The 19,945-nt window shown below is 43.4% G+C and overlaps 1 protein-coding gene across 5 annotated transcripts; it reads right to left on the bottom strand.

Annotated features, from left to right (window-relative positions):
* Positions 1–5: 5 nt before the first annotated feature.
* slc38a10 (solute carrier family 38 member 10) lies at positions 6–19,698 on the bottom strand. 5 transcript variants are annotated; one of them, XM_069691387.1, is made up of 18 exons: positions 19,512–19,698; positions 19,061–19,315; positions 18,321–18,438; positions 17,860–17,905; positions 17,517–17,610; positions 17,158–17,301; positions 14,966–15,090; positions 9,959–10,061; positions 9,606–9,788; positions 8,918–9,029; positions 6,874–6,980; positions 6,623–6,776; positions 4,628–4,798; positions 4,114–4,551; positions 3,942–4,028; positions 3,130–3,150; positions 2,598–2,738; positions 6–2,288 (listed from the first exon to the last, which is right to left on the bottom strand). In XM_069691387.1, the coding sequence occupies exons 2-18, from the start codon at positions 19,148–19,150 to the stop codon at positions 1,060–1,062; spliced, it is 3,363 nt and encodes a 1,120-aa protein (XP_069547488.1). In that variant the 5' UTR covers positions 19,151–19,315; positions 19,512–19,698; the 3' UTR covers positions 6–1,059. The 5 variants fall into 5 exon arrangements, with proteins under 5 accessions (XP_069547488.1, XP_069547487.1, XP_069547489.1 ...); XM_069691386.1 differs by lacking the exon at positions 14,966–15,090 and adding an exon at positions 13,975–14,099; XM_069691388.1 differs by lacking the exons at positions 3,130–3,150; positions 14,966–15,090 and adding an exon at positions 13,975–14,099.
* Positions 19,699–19,945: the final 247 nt, after the last annotated feature.

Here is a 19,945-nt window from a genome sequence, read left to right as displayed (position 1 = left end):
AGCCGTGGCTTTAGTAGAGATCTTTTATTTATTCTTCTCAGCAAAATGTACAGAAATACCATGCATATAGAAAAATAGTCCAAAAATAACCTCTTGTACAAAGCAAAGGTCCGACGTGTTGAAGTGCTGACGATGAAGGGATTTTCTGAAGAGCACTAAGGAGCACTACAATCCTCCCTTTGTCTTATTTTACCATCATGACTGTACTGTTTACAATACGAGATGTTTGGTGGAAGAAAACAACCCCACACAAATTGAAAAAAAAAAACCTGCACAAGTGTTGTTTTAAAAAAAACATCAGCACTGCACCATACGGATTGGAAGGCACTAACAAATCAATAAAGAAGAGATACTAAAGATGGAATGATAAGTCACTAAGGATCCAGATGGTCTGGATCGAGCTGCTCCGTTGTCCACAGTTTATCAAAGAGTAAGGCTACACTACAGTAAATACCTCGTAGCTCCAGCGGAAGGTCGAATTCAGCTACCTTCATTTGAAAGTACAATGAAACGACACTTATCGAGGGGCTTGAACCCACATTACATTCAATATGTGGTAAATGTAGGGTCGGAGAAATGGATCACAAGTCAACAGATTTACAATATTTACATCTCAAAGTTAACGGACACCCTAAAACTTACCAGAACTTCAAAAATAAAAAAAAATCGGTACACAAGATAATAAAGGACAGACACAGAGGCAGACTCCATCAGCTGGTGGAGGAAAGAGGAATTAAAGTGACCGAAACATTAAAGATTTGCCTCGTCTAATTGCTCCATAGAATGGTATTTGCATAGATGTATTTACATTTCAACAAGGACATCTTCAAAATTCTCCCCTCTCAAGAAAAAAATAAGTTAATATTTACAAACACTTTTACTCCTTAATAAAGACTTTGGGTTATTTGCAGAGAACACAGTATCAAGTAAGAGAGAATGTTTCCTTCTGTAACATTTCTGAAGGCAAGAGAGAGTGTAAGGCAACATCATGGTCCACAGTGTTAACAGGTTCTGCAAGTGTAGAGTGTGTGTTGTCCAACCATTAAACACAGATGTGTGTTATTTCGCTCCATCATCCTCTGAGGCCTGTTTAATCTGCCGCGAGTGCACCAGCGCCCCGGCCAGCAGCTGCTGCTCCAGGGCCGCATGCAGGTCTGAGCCCCCCAGCTCCAGCAGGGGCTCCAGGCCCGGAACTCCCCTGGACACCCCGGTCTCCTCCAAGGGCCCTCCTCCGGCTTCTCTGGGTCCCAGCGCCCTACGCCTCCGCCTCAGATCCAGCTCTCCCTGGTCCCTGACCTTCTCGTGGGAGCCCTGGGGGCGAGCCGCGGCTCTGACAGCCCCGTCTTCCGCTTCTTCTCCTGGGTGTGCCTGAGCATCGGCTTTCTCTTTGAGGTCTCGTCCTCCTTTCTTCAAAGCTTCCCCGTCATCTATCTCGCCCCCTTGTGCAGCTTTTCCAGCGTTTTTGGCTTCTATGACTCGCTCCAGCTGGGCCAGCCTCTCCTGAGCCTCCTGCGCCTCCTTCTCTTTCTTCACTCGCTCATAGATCTCATTGTCTGCTTTCTGGAGCTCCTGCTGGAGTCTCTCTTTCGCTGCTCTCTCTTTCTCCAGCTCCTGTTCTCGGACCAGCTTCTCTCTTCTCTCTCTGTCCAGTCGCTGCTCCTCCACCCTCGCGTGAACCTCTATCTCTATCCTCTCCTTCTCAGCTCTCTCCTTCTCTAACTCCTGCTGTCTGGCCAGTTTTTCCTGGATCTCCTTTTCCAGTTGTTGTCTTTCTAACCTCGCCTGCACTTCCTTCTCTATCCTCTCCTTCTCCATTTCCTGTTCGTTGGCCAGCTTTTCCTTTATATCCCCCCCAAGCTGTTCTTTTTCCAGTCTTGCCTGGACTTCTTTCTGTAACCTTTCTTTTTTAAGGTCTTCAATGGTCTCCCTTTCCTTATCTAGGCTTCTTTCGTCATCTTTCAGCTGAGCGACCTGATCATTTTGAGGTACATGCTGACGGTCATCAGATGTTTTCTTTCCCAGTGGCACTCCCCTCGCTCCCAGCTCACTCTGCTTGTGGGATTCTGCTGCAGGTACGACATTGACATCCTCCTTGTAAGCTGCTGGAACAGCTACTACAGCAGCCCCTCCTTCAGCAGCCGTATCTCCAGGCTGAGCTTGATTCTGGGCCACGGCATGAACCTCATCTCCGCCAGCCTGTGGAGCTCCAGCTCCCTCCTTGGGCTGCTTTGGGTCTATATCTGTGTGCTCTGGGATGCCCTTCTCTGCCTCGCCTTCAGCAGCACCACCTGTAAGATTAAAAAAAACCTTTAAATTAAATCTGATTTGGACACCACTTCTGATATATGCTATATGTTCAAGTCTTATATCTGCTGAACAATACGTACTGGAGCCCGATTGATACTGGACTTTTAGGGATGATCCTGATACCGATATTAGTCCGCAAATAAAATTCTGATCTTGATATATCAGCTGAAGTAAAGCCATCAAGATATGTATTGGAGGCAGGATATTTGTCATATCACAGTTTTCATATCAGCACATGATATGTGAATCACCACATATGCTGATTCAGGATCTAATATGTCTTTACGCACCAGGAGGTTGCTTCTGGTGAATTTCCTTGTGTTGTTCCTCGATTACGGCCAGCAGCTTCTCCTGCTGGTCCAGAAGTCTCTTCTGTTGCACTTGTTGCTCCTTGATCACCTGCAGCAGCACGGCGTGGTCAAGTTGGCCCTCTACGAGACAAATAGCAACATAAGCAACAACCGGATCTGAGAAACTTGCATTAGTAAGGAAGCTAAGTTAGGCTAATGTCGGGCCAGTCTCTAGGTGAGAGGGGGAGGAAGGGAAATATTCCACTATTTATGGGCTCATTTGACACACATCTCTAGATTGTAGTTTTAAATGGAACAGGCAGCTGTGGACACACAAACTATGTTAGAGGCCAAAGTGAGTAAGTGGTCTTTACACTGACACAATATTTATTAATATGAATCTATATACTGCATGTGTATGCAAATATCAATAAAATAAAAAAATAAATTAAAAAAAAAAAGGTGGCTTGTGTTGGAAAATTTGAGTGACAGATGGAGATAAAGAGAAGAAAAGGCAAGAGGGAATTCATACCTGCAACCAGCTTTTTTATCACTGTGATAGGAGTCCGGCAGAGAGAGAGAGAGAGAGAGAGAGAGAGAGAGAGAGAGAGAAAAAAAAGGGTGTAAAGAGAGAAGGCAAAAGTAAACAACAGAATAAGAAAGTCAACAAAAGCCAAAAAAAAAAGACTTCTGGGAAAATCAAGCCAAGTTAAGAGGCAAGAGAAAGACATATTCACTGTTTTTACACCATCAAAAAAGGCACATTAAAGCAAGAACGCATCACTGACATGAGATCGCACGAGATAAAACAAGCAAAGGGAGAGGAGAGGAAGAGGCAGAGGCCTCAACAGCATGTAGCAGACAGTCAAACCATTTAAAGTCTTCTATAACACTGCCTTAATTACCGTTTTCTTTACAGTGTGCAAAAAGGTGGAAGATGCCGGGCCCCATGTACCCTACTTAGAGCTAAGTTCTTGGTCTTCCAGTCAGAGGAGCGGTGTATTTCAAGGGTTAAAACCACCATTCACAAAAAGCTGCAGCTACTTTGCATTCTGGTCCACGGAGGCTACTTTTGGAGAATGATCGGTATCTTTACGATTGTTGGATGTGTATACAAGTAAAACTTAGCTTCACAAAAACAATCTGTAAAGCTACATTTTAGATTACAGAACATTCAATCAATCACAGAAAATCTAAATTGTAAAAATGTACCACCAACTTCCAAAGTTGCCCTGCAGTGCACCTTGCTTCAGGCTGATTTTAAAGGTTGGGATGTTATAAATTTGTCACGTCACAGAATTTGACGTTCACTTCCCTTCAGTTATAGATCTCTGCCTCACTTACCGTCCATCTTCTCATCTGCTGTGTCTTTGCTGTCTGCATCTAGAGCCTCCTCTGCAGCAGCATGATGTTCTCCTTCAGGAAGTGGAACTGAAACATCACCAGATATCAAAAGGTCAATGTTGCACTTTCCTACAACTGTTTTTACACCTTAATCCCAGTTTGAGTTACTCACGTTTCCCTGCGGCCTCTGGAGCTTTGCCCACTTGTGCTACCTGGTTGGCCACCACAGCTGCGTTCCCTGCAGGAGGACCTTTGGCAGGATTCACCTTCTCCACCTCCTTCAGAGGGGCGACGTCCGGCTTTTCGCCTGCTTCTCCAACAGGCTTGTCCAGCACCTCATTGGACAAGACCTCGCCTCCACCCAAGTCCACTTCCTCTTTCCTCACGCCCTCTGCCGGTTTCTCGTCACCCTTGCCGTCCTGTTTGTTGTCTTTGTTGGGAGCGTGGTCCTCGTCTCCTCTGGGTTCTTCCTCGCCACCTCCAGCAGGAGGAACAGGTTGTTTCTTGTTCTCCTCCAGCTTTGCGTTGTTCTTTCTTGTGTCGACCATGACCTCGTCATGAGGGATGGGTGGTTCGTGGCGGTGAGCCTCTCCCTCCGGCACCGCGACACCTGGGCGAACAGACAGCACCGAGTCAACACAGTTCAAGATCAAGTTAACACACCAGTTCTGGTTCAGTTTCCTTACCGGCCTCAGGACGGTCCAGCTGCACCTCTTCCTCCTTCTTCCTCTCAGGTAGTTCGTCTGGTACTTTAATCTGAGGGGCCTCCGCCTGGTTCCTCTCCACAGGTTGCGCCACCTCCACAGCTGGAAGGTCAGGCTTTTCTATCTCCACTGGCTTCTTGTTTGGGGCTTTATCTGGATGTAGACACACAAAATAGAACGTGTTACAACACAGACTGCTGCCACTGGGTATCACTTCACTATAATAATGTAATGTTAGATGTCCAGCATATTCCCGGGATCCTTTGGCGTTTAATGCATCTAAATTAAAAAACTATAAATTTGCCAGTTCATTTATGTTAGCATTTTTTCCTTGTCTGGGGAAAGTAGAATAACTTTATCGGATTGCATTATATTTCTCACTAGCCTTACAATCTACTCTTTTAATTTTCTCGTATAGTGGTGTTTATTGTACACAAACTCTTGGCATTAAAATAAATTTAAAAAAAATTATGTTTTGCAAAACCAACAGTCTGTGAATTCAATCTAGAATATACATGCTATGGCTTCTGTAAACACAAGTGCTTTAAAAGCTTTTAAAGTTATTTTCAACACAGACTGTATGCACAAAACTCATAACTCATGTTATTTAACACATACCTAATTTCTCCACATTTCCCATGAAACCTGTCAATTTAGTTCTTTCTGGTAAACCGGCATATGTTTTTTTTTTTTTGATGATCAGAGAGCTGGTTGAAGAGCCTTGCAGACTGTAAATGAAGAGTTATTCTTGTTGCTAAAGCAAGTTGTGTTTGGAAAGATTTAAATTGCATGAATTCAGCAAAACTGTAAGCTCCTGCGAATATAGTGGAGATTAGTTGAATTTTCATTAATTAGAACAACTGCAACACTGTGACTCCCAGAGGGACTGATATGTCACAGGCTGAATATTGACAACCGCAGCTCTATTTTCAAGCAGTTGATTCCTGATGATTCACTAGGTGGCAGCAGATACTGAAAATGGCTGGACTGGCACCACTGGTACCTTATCATGAATGAGGGAGAGGGAGGAGAGGAGAGAGGCAGATTAATTAAAAGTGAAACTGACAAACAGGAAACAAATGTTGAGTTTGGCCCATTTGAGTGTCATGTAAAGCAAAGATGGGAGGAAATAAATCCAATGATAAGAAAAAAGATAGAAATAAAGTGTTTCCTGATGTCAGTGAATAAGAGGAACTGTGGCGTGAGAAGAGGAAGAGCAGATGAAAAGTGAGGACTCCCTCCATTCCCTTCTTGTTTCACCCTAAAACTAAAAAAAAATGAACTCAAAAGGTTTCCTCTGAGTCTCATCTCCATTTTTTTTTCTCCATCTCTCCCCAAACCCTTATCACCCCCTTCCCCTTAATACAGCCAGAGCTCGCAGGCGTTTTATAGCTGCCACAGGAGATATGGGGGGTGGGGGGTGGTGCACACATTGTATTTTGGGGGGAAGGGGCAGCGATGAACAGAGGTAGAGGGGTGGAGAGGAATTGCTGGAGTTTGAAGGGCATCAATCTCGCTTCATCAATGTCAAGCACACAGCGCTGCTTTCAGATATTATCAAGAGGTTATCTCCTCACCCTGCCTGTCTGTCCATCAGTCACTCTGTCTGTCTCCATCTTTTCTTCTCGAAGAGATAAAAGAAGCCCTTTCTTCTGCTGTGGCTTTGTGCTTTTGTTTTAGTCTCTCTGGCCCTTTGCTCCTGGTTCGCATTCTCATAACGTTGCTCTTTTTAGGGTGCTGCAGCAGTCCATGACTTTGAAAATAAAACACAAAATAAACATGTCTCTTGTACCGCTGGTGCCTTTTACATGAAATAATTACATGCGGCGCTGCTGTCCAATCGCAGACGCCGCAGACAGCCCCGGCTACGGCCTGTTGCGGTAAATGTTTCCATGGCTCATTAGTAAACCACTTTCATTTCCAGTCCATCAAGTGGGTAAGTGATTGCCAGCCATTAGGGAAAGTCATGATCTTTACCGTGCAGTTCAGGGAGGTCTGGTAGCGGCAGGCTGTTCTTGTCAGGTGCAGGAGGAGGCGGAGGTTGGACCCTGATGGCGGGACTACGGGCCGAAATCGACAGAGTGGTAAAGGTGCTGACCAGCAGGATACCCAGACCAACACAGAGCACCAGCTGCAGGAAAGACACAGCAGAAGCACAACAGGTCAGCAACGGTGACTAAACATATTTTCACTAAAGACTTGAGAAATGTACGTAGGTATGATGTAACCTGAGCGATGATGTTATTCTTCTGGATCTTTCTGTAGATGAGAGCGGGACATATGAAGCAGATGAGGCTGCCCATGGTGGCTCCAGTCAGACCCAGGATGGTTTCAACTTAAGAGAGAAAAACACAGGGAAAATCAGGTTGATCAAGTCGATCACTAACTCTCAGCCAGAGGCAGCTGTATCCCAGTGACAAATCTGCAATTGTCAGGATGTGTGAGGTAGTACTAAATATACTGTTGAAATAACGACCAAGCATTAATGATAAGTAGGTGAAATAGTAAGCTGGAAGAAAGTAATGGGTAAACAGTTTAAATAATAAGCTCAAAGCAATGTATGAATGGTTGAAATAGTAATGCCAAACAGTTCACATATAAACTGAGAATAATGGATGAACATTTGCAATAATTATATAGAGCAGAGGTTCTCAACCACCTCTTGCCTTTTTGAGTGGGTCACAGATGTGTGTGTGAAAATGAAACTCAAACTTTTGTTTTGCAATATACAGAATTTCTGATACTGCGTTTTTCTTTTGAAGTACATACATTGTCCCAGAAGTAGCACTTGTCCAGGAGCTTATTGCTGCCAGCGTTTTCACAACCATAACGACCAAAACTAACATTGTCACACCAGCACTCTCATTCGAGCCTTTGTAAACAGGGTTAGTGTCAGATAAGTGGGCCTTTTTATTTTACACAAGCCAATGTAGAATCTTGAAACTTGATGGGTGTCACAAGTTTAAAGTTGTTTGAAAATAATGATATGGCTGTAATTCAAGATAATAACAGTGCATGGAGGCATTGTATATTACTTTGAGTTATCAAAGTAAAATCACAACTTAATGACCAAAGAAAAATGTGGGTCTGACTGAGGCTCGACCATCTGAGAATCACAGATCTTGAGGTAATGAAAAAAGTAATTGATAAACAGTCAAAACGTCCCCGTCCTGCCTCTCTAAATGATGAAGTACAATGTAAACTTGACCAAACTGACCTAAACATTGGTAAGTCAGTTGTATGACTGTTTATTTAAACTGCGCATACAATATGATGCAACGTGACACCGACGTTGCCAGATCTGAGGAATCTGTCTCTCCGAGTGAACTGTTCTCCATCTCTTCTGATAAAAAAAACAAAAAACATCCGCAGATCTAAGCTCCTTATCTCTACCTACATTCATACCTTCCTCTGCCATTCATAACCAACACCTGCCCAGCCCCATGCAGCCTCCATCCATGGCACACTGCTCCTGGCAGCGGCAGCGAGCCCTGGCCCCACCCACGCCTCTGTGGACCGGCCGGCTGGGCGTCGGGCCCGGAAACCCATCGTTAATCCAGAAGACGGACACCATATTGTTTCCCTCAGATTTAGTGTCTATTCTCCCCAGGGTCCTTACCTCCCTTCTCCTCAGTCTATTAGTCTGATTAGATACACAAAGAGCCAAGCAAGCCCACCGTGTGTGTGTGTGTGTGTGTGTGTGTGTGTGTGTGTGTGTGTGTGTGTGTGTGTGTGTGTGTGTGTGTGTGTGTGTGTGTGTGTGTGTGTGTGTGTGTGTCCACCCAATCAAAAGTTGAACAAACAGCAACCACATAAACAGATAAATAAAACATAAACTGATGCTAACCTTTACATCGACACCATTTTGGAGCAGTTTGCAATTTAAAGAATGCGACAAAGAGCCAATATTAGTGTGTTCATGGGTTTGTGTGTGTGTGTGTGTGTGCGTGCGTGCGTGAGAGAGAGAGAGAGTCTGGGAGAATAATAGCCTTATCTTCCTGTCTGCCCATCTAAAAGGAGATAAAAGTTAGGGCTCTGATTTAAGGACTGTGTTAGAGTGTGACAGTCACTGACTCGTAAAGTCACATTCACACACATCGTAAAGCTCCCCGCCTACTCCGCCCACATGAAGGAACACATGCACCTTAAAGACCTCCAGCGAGCCACACACACAATTTCAGTCCATTCAACCCAGGCCCAGTTGTTCAGACACACACACACACACACACACACACACACACACACACACACACGCGCACACACAGGATGTACCATTGGGGATGAGAATGCCTCCCAGCATGGTGCCAAACACAATGCAGAGGGTGATCATCTTGAAGCGCAAAGGAGGCATGTAACCCCCGGCAGCAAATGTCCCATCCTTCTGCTGGAAGATGAAAACAGAGAAAAAGAAGTGAAACAAAGAAAAGAAATAACAAAAAGAGTGTTACGAATCTGAAACTTACGAATTGATTTAATTCATTTTATTCAGGACAGGAACTGATGTTTGTTTCTTGACGATACACACATTGTACTACTTAGTGTTGTGGTGTCATGTGTTGTGCCCACACCACTTCTTGTGCACAATATTGCCAGTGGCGTCCAGTCGTGTTCTGATTGATTAAAATTCAATAGATATCATGTTGAAGTTTCACAACAGGGGGTTTACAAAGGTCTCTGGAACAAATCATTTTTGTTTTTGTAATTGTCAAATGGCACGACAGAGTGTGAGTTGGATGTTATGTTGAGCTCCATGAACTACATGAAGGCGGTGTTGGCGGTAAGCTGTTGTTGCAAACATACTAGTTGTGTCCAGTTTGCTACCACCCCCATGACTCAGTAAAAAATAAATAAATAAATAAAAAAGAGATCAAAACCACAAAGATTTTTTTGATGCGCAGAACATGTAAAATGTCCCCAGGACTCATCAAAACTGTACAAAGGAAGAAGTGTTAGAGCTCACCTGCTGCTCAAAAAGCATGGTGTTGATAGCCTGGCGGCAGGGCAGGATCATCATGGGAAATCCGACAGCCACAGACATCATGAAGCCCACCCGGATCATCTCTGTCACCAGGTTGGATGGAAAGTTCATCAGCACGTTGCCTGCAATGTTCTCGGTGAAGCTGACGTAGCCAAAGAACCCAACCTGGTGAGGAGAAGGAAGGAGGGAACCGAAGAAAGCAAAAAGAGAAGACAAAGAATATGGAGGTGTTACTGGTGTTAATTAGCTCATTCCTTTTTGAAATACTGTGTGCACATGCATAAATGTTTGTGTGTGTGTGTGTGTGTGTGTGTATGAAGTGTGGGTGCACTCACAGTGATGTAGAAGATGGTGACTACGTTGAGGGCCAAGGTGAAGATGGTGCTCATGCGTTTGACTGACGGTTCGTCCAGGCTGTCGTAGGTCGGCAGCACCTGCCTGAGCGACAAACGTCCCAGAGAAAACACAATCTGCATGCGGCTTGACACAAGACCACACTGGTGCTGTTGTTGTATGGATTCATGTGCAGTTTGATTTATCAGACATATATATATTCTCCTGTGGGGAAAGTACACCCAACAGATGTTTCATGAATCAGCAGTTGTTGTTTTTTTTGACAAGATGACAGTCTTCATCGCCACTTACTTCAAATTTGGTTCTGGAAACTGCTCTGTGGAGTTCTTTAATGAGCAGCCATATGGAGGCCCATTTGTGCTGTTCAGTAATCAAATGATGCATCTTTTCCCCCATGTTACCGTTTCTTTGTTTAGCCAACTAAAATTTGAACACTGAAATGCCATCATCAAATCTCATTTGAAATTAAGATTTCTATTTTTCTATTTGTCTGACTTCATTTTTCACTGATTAGCAGATTGGTATCCACAATAATAATCTTTCACACTGTCATCTTTTTTTTATTTTTTTTATCTTTTGCATGCTTGAGCGCCGCAGCAAGTCCGTTGGGCGGAGCACGTCCTCCTCTGCAGGTGCATATTGCTATGTTAATAATATGCCACGAAAACAACAGTTAAATAATGTCATTAATTTAAAATCAGACCTTTGTTGGTCAATCGCACATAATCACTTTTCCGTACATTGACTGTTTAAACAACCACGACGCTCTGAAACCAGCAGAGTCACTTGAGTCCGGGTGTAAAACTGAGCTGAAAGTTTCAAACAACAGTGGCTCAAGATGAACAGACATTTCATCATTTTTATTCATTTAAGTTTGTATTGGGAAAAAAAAAAAAAAGTTCCCTCACTAATATAATTACTGTCTTCTGCTTTATTTTTCAATTCCCTTTTCTGATTCATTTATCAGCTCTTTCACCAGTATTTAATTGGCAAATTATATGATTAAATAGATAGATTAAATAGAATGATGGATTTGTCCCGTAATCTATCCGTTATTCACTTGATTAACTGCAAAAATGGGCCCTAAAATCCTCACATCCAGACATACTATAATTTAGATGATTTAAATCCAGATAAAAAGCACATGAACATACCATCTGTGTGTCTGACAGCACGTGCACATGAATACAACAACTTTTTCAGCATTAGGAGTGGTTTCATATTCTGAACATAATGTTAATACTTGTTAATTCACTTACAAATTAATGTTTTCAATTATTGTAATTGCAGTTTTTTTTTAGTTTTTTTTTTTTTTAAGAAGCAGTAGATTAAAGTTATGTTAAGTGGGGGGGGGGGGGTTGCAGGAAGTGTTTGTCTACACATCCCAGTGTGTGCATGTATGTGTGTGACGCAGAATGGGTGACAGTAGTGACGGCTGGCTGAGGTTGAACCTGAAACCGTCCGTCCGTCCGTCCGTCTGCCTGTTTCCATCATTTCCTGTTCACTGCTCTGAGAGAGTGCGGAAGTGTGGAGGGGACCATCGGCACATTACCCGCTGAATGTACAGGATTTATATACAACAGCGAGCGCCCGACAGCTTTTAAGGCATTATAAACTTTCTTGGCAGACACTTTTCGCTCGCCTCCTCTCTCTCTCTCCTCTTCTCTCACGTGAGAGGAAGAACCACCGAGCAGAAATACGAGCGAGCAACCATAACTTCCTCTGGTCCTTATTCTTCTCTTTCACCCGCGCGGGTTTTTTATGAGCAAGCACTGTCCCGTGATGCTAATCCTTGACGCTTGTTTAATCCCCGAACCAGTAAATCTTATAGCCAAGGTGAAATAAAGCGGTATATATAATAAGTGTGCAGCTAAAGCATCCAATGGTCACTCAATAGTCCTGACTCAGGAGCTAATGTCCTCTGTCTTTACGCAGAGGAAATGTGATGGAGGAAGTCTTCCAAAGTGAAGGTGGGGCAGTGGACTGTGTGTGCGGCAGGTAATGTCATTGACTTGGACTTGAAGCCACACTGACAGCAGCACCACAGGCGTCTTTCTTACGTCCACCTATCACGAGTTAACAAGCTCCTCGCTATTCAACGGTTCAGCCAAAAAACAACAGGGCCAACTCCCATCCCGTCATAATGGTGATGTTAAGTAATGTTTTAACTGAAAGTAAACACATTTCATGAATGCAATAAAAATCCAATGTGCTGAGAGCTGTTTAATCAGCCTGTGAATACATCAGTGTGTCTGTAAGATGGCGGCAGTCCAATGTGTTGATTAGTGGTTTGGCTTAAGCTGCCTGCCGCCTAACGAAGCGCCTGCCTCGCTCAGCCTGACCACAGGCCAAGAAATCACCCTGCCAAATATCACTCAGCGCTACTAGTGGGAACCGACGCACAAAATGCACGTACATAAACATACACAAGCGGTCGCTTTCTTCCTGTCGGATCACACGCACACTTGCTAATGAACGCGCCCGCCATACCATAATGTTATGTTGGCTTTGTGCGATTACATTAATTAAAGTCGTGTTGCAGTCTCAAGGCTGCAGTCACCCGCTCCTATCACTTACCTCACCTTCTCTCGCACAAACAAAACCATACACCGGCACCACCCAAACATCTGGCCCCCGATGACCTCACTGTAACACTCCCTGCACCCCTGCATCCCTCCCCGGCACTGCAGTCAAATCTAAGATCACCTCCATCCACCGAGATCCCATTAGAAGATATTCAGGTTGTCAATAACCCCCCCTCAACTCACCGCAAACCCAGAGCAAGCCACTGAAGCGCAGAGGACAGGACAGGACAGGACAGGAGAGACAGTGACAGTGACAGAGCATGCACGTGGGTGAAAATGGAGAAATGAATAAAGTGGCTCATGCCGTGATTAGTGAAAATAAAGTATGATTTCTGCATTCAATGTGGGGAAAGTTGGCTGAAAATCCTCTAACTATCCACTACTATCTGACAAAAAAAATCTAATAAAGAAGGATCTAAGTACCCTGTATTCTGCTACTTTTACTGTGTCTTAAGTAGATACTGGATGTTTTTTTTTGTTTTCTGATGTGAATAGATCAGCCAATATTTGTTATAATCTAAATTTAAATAAACACAAATTATTGGCAAATAGGATATGTAATGGAGGATATTTTACAGTTTATTGTCCACACTGACATCAGTGCACTGAATCAGTAAACTTCACTAAGAATCTAATAAATACAACAACAATAAAAAAATCATAGAACACAAATGAAACAATTTAGATTTCACCCCAAACTTGTTTCTGCATTATTATTATGTTCTGTAAAAAACAACAACATACCAGCCAACATGCGCGCCGATATTAATATATCTCTAATAGCCCAATATCGGCTGGTCAGTGTATCAGTCACGCTCCCATCTTAAGATACTTTATAAATGATCTACATCTTATATTCTGTATTTATTTTTTGCAGCAAATTTAAACCTTTTTTTTTTTCTTCTTTTTTTTTTTTTTACCATATTGATCAACTTTTTTTCATTCAGGGAAAAAAAAGTCCTAACTGCCAAAATTGCCTTTTACTCATCGCATCAGAAAAAAGACAAAAAGGTGCAGTATGGACAAAAAGCAGTCTGAGTTTCAGGTTAATTCTAGAGAGGGCAGCCCTGATAGTGAATACGAATTGACTGAGACAAATATGAAAAAGCACATTAGCCAAAGTCTGTGTTTCACATAACATGTCAAACTCGCCCCCAAACCCTCCCGCTGTGGCTTACAGGAACGCCGCAAGTATACATGCACTAATTGTGACGTTTGCTCACTTTCTACATGCAGCTATGCTGTAATTCACCGTGTCACCGAGTGGAAAAGCCCCGCCATTGACCCAGCACATATTTGTCAGATTTTCCCTGTATTCTAAGTCGATGAGCTTCCAACTTAAAAAGTTCTTTGTAGTCTTGTTTGACATTACTTTCATGCGGTGCGGGTGGAGGGGCGTGAGGAGTACTTACGACTGACAGGCGAAGGCCATCCCACAGATGGGAAGACAGCGAAACACACCCTCCCAGCACACCACATTGACCTGCCCTAGCCACCAGCCGCTGAGCAGCCCGTGTTTGAACGAGGACAGCACCATCTGAGGGGAAGGAGGCGGGATGGGGTAGGGAGGGGGGGGGGCGGAAGTTACAGCCCAGACCAAATGAAGACGAGTGTGGGGAGAGTACCGGGAGGAGGAGGAGGGAGGGGGGGAGGGAGGGACCTGCGCCCATGCTGACGGCTCACAGACAGATAATGACAGTAATGAATGAGGAGAGAAAACCGGAGAAAATGAAGAAAGGGGGAATCAACAAAGAGACATGACAGGAAACCCCATATTGAACAAAAAAACCTGTCAGAGCTGAAAATGCTGAGTAATGAAGGTGATACGAGATGAATCAAAAGGAAATCATACATTTGACAAAAAATACGAGGCGTGTGAAAGGGTTATCAAAACAAACAAAAAAAGAAACAACCTCAGGTTTTTCCTCAGCATGTGTCTCCTGTCTTGCTCCTTTCATTACCTGATAAAACCCCAAAGGTGGCGGCAGAACGGTGCAGCCTGCTGCACCCGCACCCGGCTGCTCATCCCGGGTGCGGGGCAGCGAAGATGAAACTCCACTATGTTGTACTTCTCTGCCTTATTACTACTGCCACCAAAGACACACACACACACACACACACACACACACACACACACACACACACACACACACACACACACACACACACACACACACACACACACACACTCACAGAGCTCAAAAGGCTTAGACCAAACCAGAAGTCAAGGTGAAGCAAAATGGGGATGACGGAGAGGAGAGGGCAGAAGGTTCATGTCGGCTGGAGGTAGCAGGGGACACATCGAGCTTCCTTCACTCTCCAACGCCCCCCCCCACTGCCTTTACGGTAGTGTGGTGGTGGTGGTGGTGGTGGTGGGATGGGGGTTTCTTTGGTTTTACTTACGGGTGACAGCAGAAGGTTGTGGCAATAATGGGCAGGCACTGAATGACGCCCTTGAAGCGCCACAGGTGAACCCGCTCCACCCAGGAGCCCGAGATTATGCCGTAGCGCAGAGACGACAACACTATCTACGGCACCGGAAGCAGAAACAGCAGCGGGAAGGAGATAGGGTGCAAACAAAAGAGTGCAGAAGAGGAGAAGAAGGGGTAGCGAAGGACAGCGAGGTGGGGATAGAAAGTAGTACAAGGAAAAGACAGGAAAGAGGGGAACATTTAAGGGTAGGATGAAAGGAGGGAGGGAAGGAGATACATCACTGTTAGAGGGTTAGGGGTCTGGGCCTGGATCTACAGCCGGACACACATCACACCACTCTTCCAAGTTATCAGCATGCTACGGGACTAAAAGTCATGTCACACAGAGCGACTGTAAGCTGCAGGTTGACGTCTGGGGAAGCAGCACTACAGGCCAGTAAAGCAGAGCCACTCACACTAAGTCTGTGTGCGTATTTTAAAGAGTAAACAGGCTCAATCACATGAGGCAGAAAATGGCTGCTGGGCTTCATCAGCTCTCATCGTCCTGTTGCAAGTGTTTTGGTTCAGCAGGCTGACACCCACTTTGCTTCTCAGATTAGACTTAAAACTTTCCAATTTGATCAATCCTGTAGTCAAGACGGGCTTAGGTGACCCTGAACCATCCATGTAGGCCTAGGTTACTGCGGCATCTCCCATGATGCACTGAGCACCTCTCCTCTACTCTCTCTTTAGCTCTGCCTGGATTTGTCTGCCACTAATGGATATCATTTTAACATCGCTTTAAAATTGATGCTTTAATGTGGCCGTCTACTTTCAATTTTATAACATCTGCAGCTGTATGTCTTGTACGTTAACGCTGATGTTTTTGCTTGCCATATAATTTGGTTTATGTATTCTTTGTCATTGTAAAATGACTATGTTGCTGGGTGATTCTGCAGTATAAATTATTAAACTGATTTGATTGATCTCTTAGAGGCATATAAATGTAGGGCTGTGTTTCCTCTTTGAGTAACTATAAAAAAAACTGACAGCAAGTGTATTTAATATGTATTTACTAGCTCAAAAGTGATAAAACGTGATGCCTGTTTGGACTGCACTGTTTACATGCAACAGGTGCATTTCTCATTCGTTTTCACTACAGCAGAAACATATCTACAAGATTACTTGCAAAACAACCTGCACATTGCAGTAAACAGTAATTATTTCAACCAGAAAAGAGTCCTTTGCTTAGGCATTACTGACTGAAGTGTGACCAGATGTGCAGCACCATTTAAAATGATCATCCAAGCATTACGGCAGGGCTAGAGAGCTAAAAAATGCAAATAATGTGACTCCACAAACTTCAATGTTCTTGTTTTTTTTGAGTTCCTTAAGGAGCTTCTGTATAGCCAAGTAGTCATTAAGGTTAGTACTGAACCATTTCAGCAGCCAGCTGCAGTTGTAGTGTTGCTAATCAATGCTGGCAAGCTGTAATGTACAATGTCGTGATGACTAAGGAAACTCACTTCTATAAAGATGCAAGTAGAATGTTAAAATGCATTCGGAATAAAAACATAAACTAAAAAGAAAGGGCCAGAAACATAAGTCTGGAGGAAGTCCGATGTTTTTTTTCAATACATCAAATGGGAAAATATAGAAAAGTGATTTCCTTGGTGGGACTGATCATTTAAGCTCCATTTACTTTGCACTTAAGAGTACTTATAATGTCTCTAGTGGCCATTTCCAAGCAGTGTCTCCCAGGGGAGAGCCTTTGTTTCCGTCTATAAAGAGCAGCGCAGCAACTGTTTTCTCTCAAGTGATTTAGTGCGGATTTGCTCTTTAAAACGAGGAGCAAGACAATATTAGGTCGGTAAGGAAGACAGTTCTGTACAATGGAGAAAATAGGGAGGAATTTTCACGGGATACAACACAACCAGCTTTGACCAAGCAATAAAACAATAAACAATGTACCTGAAAAACAAATTTCATATTCAAAATGCTGGAGGAGCAGAATGCTGTGAGACTGTGATATTACTGATAAATTAACAAAAAAACATTTAATCTTATTGGTAGTTTATATGCATTTAGCTGGACTATTCTTAACAATGTCTTGACTTTCTATGATATACAACTGTATAGTCAATGTAATAAAAAATAAAAAAAAAATTCAGTTCGTAGACTCACCGTGAACATGAAGAAGGTGTAGAACATGAGAGCCATAGCTGAGAAGGACTGGATGGAGGACATCATGTTCCTCTGCAGACTCAGGGGGAGCACGATGAAGAGAGACACGGCGATCAGCAGCACCACACGGAAACTGCCCGTCACCTTTACACAGCAGAGTTTCAAAAAAATAACTTGCAAACTAGATTTTTTTTTTCCTACTGTTGCAATAGTTTGTTGACTGATACCAATCTTATAAATTCAACGTGTGTTACAGGTTTTCAGCTAGCTTGGTTGCATACAAGTTAAATTAATAGCAGGTTGTGGATGACCAGTTAATAATGAATTAGCCATAAATACAACAAGTAATGATCTCAAACCTGCAAACCCAACAGCTGAGCGAAGAAATTCGAGCCCAGATCAGCAATGACGACATAGAAGGCAATGCAGGTCCCCAACATCAAACCGATCATGCTGCAGGGACACGCAAAGAGTTCAACACACAACTGTAATTACCCTCTATGATTTTGTTGATTCATCTATTTTATTTTTTTCTTTAAACACTCATATATATGTTGTGCTTTCATTCTGTCTGTAATGGGTATTGAAGCTTTTAGAAGTTCCCCATATTCTATGATCTAACACATATTTGTAGACAATAAGTGCGCTATATACACTCAAGATATATCAATAGGTGTGTTGTAAATAAATAATGAGACATGCCTCATCTCCACCAGAGTTTTTCCTGGTTTCCCGTAAGCATGGAAGGCTGCAGAGAGGGGAGTGACATCAGTGTGAACAACATGAAGACAAACATATGCCAGTGTCCTAAAAATAGTCCGTTTTGATAATAAACTCCGATCACACTTGTGCTTATTTAGCACTTAAAACCCATTGGACCTTCACTGTGTGGACTATAATAAAGCAGCTTAAATGTAAAAGCTTCTTCTATATTATCATTGGGGGTGAACCATTTCTCAGTACCAACTTCTTCCTCTATTTTAAACCAAAACTAAACATCAGTTTCTGAGGGCCTTCTTCTTAAACATATCATTAGCCACCACGACTAATAACAATAAAAGAGGCGAATGCTAAATATTTCTTAAACGACTAGCTGATTTACGATTGTAGTGTCAATAAAAAAAAATTAAAAAAATTCTATTAATTTTTCCACTGTGACTCACCCAGTCCAGCATAGGTCCTTCGTTTGGTGTTGCTGGCTGTGTGGACCAGGAACATGCAGGACTTGTGGGTCATCCACGAACAGAAGAACAACAGCAGAGTTCCCAGCACTATCCCACACTGAGAGGACAGAGGGACAGTCAACATGCATCATGCCACGTCTACAGACTTTTGTCCTCTTACTAAACTATCTTGACTACATTTCGTTGTTAATAATAATGACAACAACAATCCAAGAAGCAGTTGTACGTTAATTAATCCTCAAAAAAGGAAGCGCTTGATATGAAATGTTCATAGCATGAAATGAAAACTAAAAAGGACTCCTACACAATGTAATTATTGATTACTGCTCTCAAGTACAGTTTTTAGTTACTCATAATTTACACCAATATTTAAATTTTCTGTCACTTTACTGACAATAATATTTACTTAATAAGTATTTACTTTTCAGATATTATCTTCATTTGAAAAAAACCGGTTGTGACCAGATTAGTTTCACCTGACAAGTCTGTCAAGGCGAAATGTAAATATTAATGCATCAACAATAATGCAAACAGAATGGGGGAAAGTACATGTGGTGGTTAACACTTCTTTGATCAAATTTTGAATGCAGGAAATGAACCAAAATACTCCTTCTGCCGCTGTATACGGTCCAAACAGGGGGAGGGTGGGGGTCTAGTTTTTCGGAAGGATTTTGGTCGCAGCACCTGCAAATCCGCGCGGGAAGCCGCAGGTGACCCACCTGTTTGAAGCAGAAGGGCATGGTGAGCACGCTGACTCCAACGATGCTGTTCACCACGTTCATGATGAGCCCCCAGTTGGACGCCGTCATGTTGAACCTCTTGAGCGACGCTTCCTCCCCCGGTAAGAAGCTGTCAAACAACGGGGAGGCAGCAGCAGCAGCAGCACATTGAAGGCTAACGATGGACTTTTACCGGTCTGCACTTTCGGCTGTGTTTTTCCCCCGGACTCCTCCGCCGAGCAGTGACGTGGCGCTCTGGGGGGGGGGGGGGGAAACGCAAACAAAACATTTGGACTCGCTTTCTACCTTTCTCAATGTTATAAAACACCCACGAACAAAAGTACTTCCACAACTTTTACTTTCGCGTTGTACAAATGCAAACAAATCTCGTAAAGATTATATATCGCTTTCAGCCGGACAGCGAAACGGTTCGTAAGTTTCATTGGCTCACCTTTCTCTGCGCGCTCCGCCTCCGCTGTCCCGTTTACGTTATCATCGGTAATCTCGTCACGTTTAAACGGTCAGCTGCCGTCGACAAAAGGCGTCTGCGTATAAACTACGGGTTCACGGAAACTCCGCGCGAGACGACAATAACAAGTCCAGCCTGGCTGTTTTTCTGAACGCGTATCCAGGAAGTGGAGATCGTAGTCGAGGAGGCGAGACAAGACGACGCAGCCTGCTGGTTTGCAGAGCTGTTGCATTATTCGGGCGCCTGCTAGTGGTCACACAATGGTCATCATTGGTGTGCCATTGGACGCGCGAACGCAGCGAAGTCCCTCTTGTCCTTCCCAGAATACTTTCTTCCGAGATTGATCTGTTTTATAATCGTATTTAAACTTCTTTTTTTTTTTCTAGCCGTACGTAAAGCTACTGCTGTGTACCACG

Source organism: Brachyistius frenatus, unplaced genomic scaffold (genome assembly GCF_029030835.1).
Source record: "Brachyistius frenatus isolate BFR_SWC_R1_liver_20210118 unplaced genomic scaffold, ASM2903083v1 Contig_11, whole genome shotgun sequence".
Taxonomy (NCBI): Eukaryota; Metazoa; Chordata; class Actinopteri; family Embiotocidae; genus Brachyistius; species Brachyistius frenatus.
The sequence above is the reverse complement of the archived record's forward strand: the minus strand, read 5'-3'. Positions and strand labels throughout refer to the sequence as shown.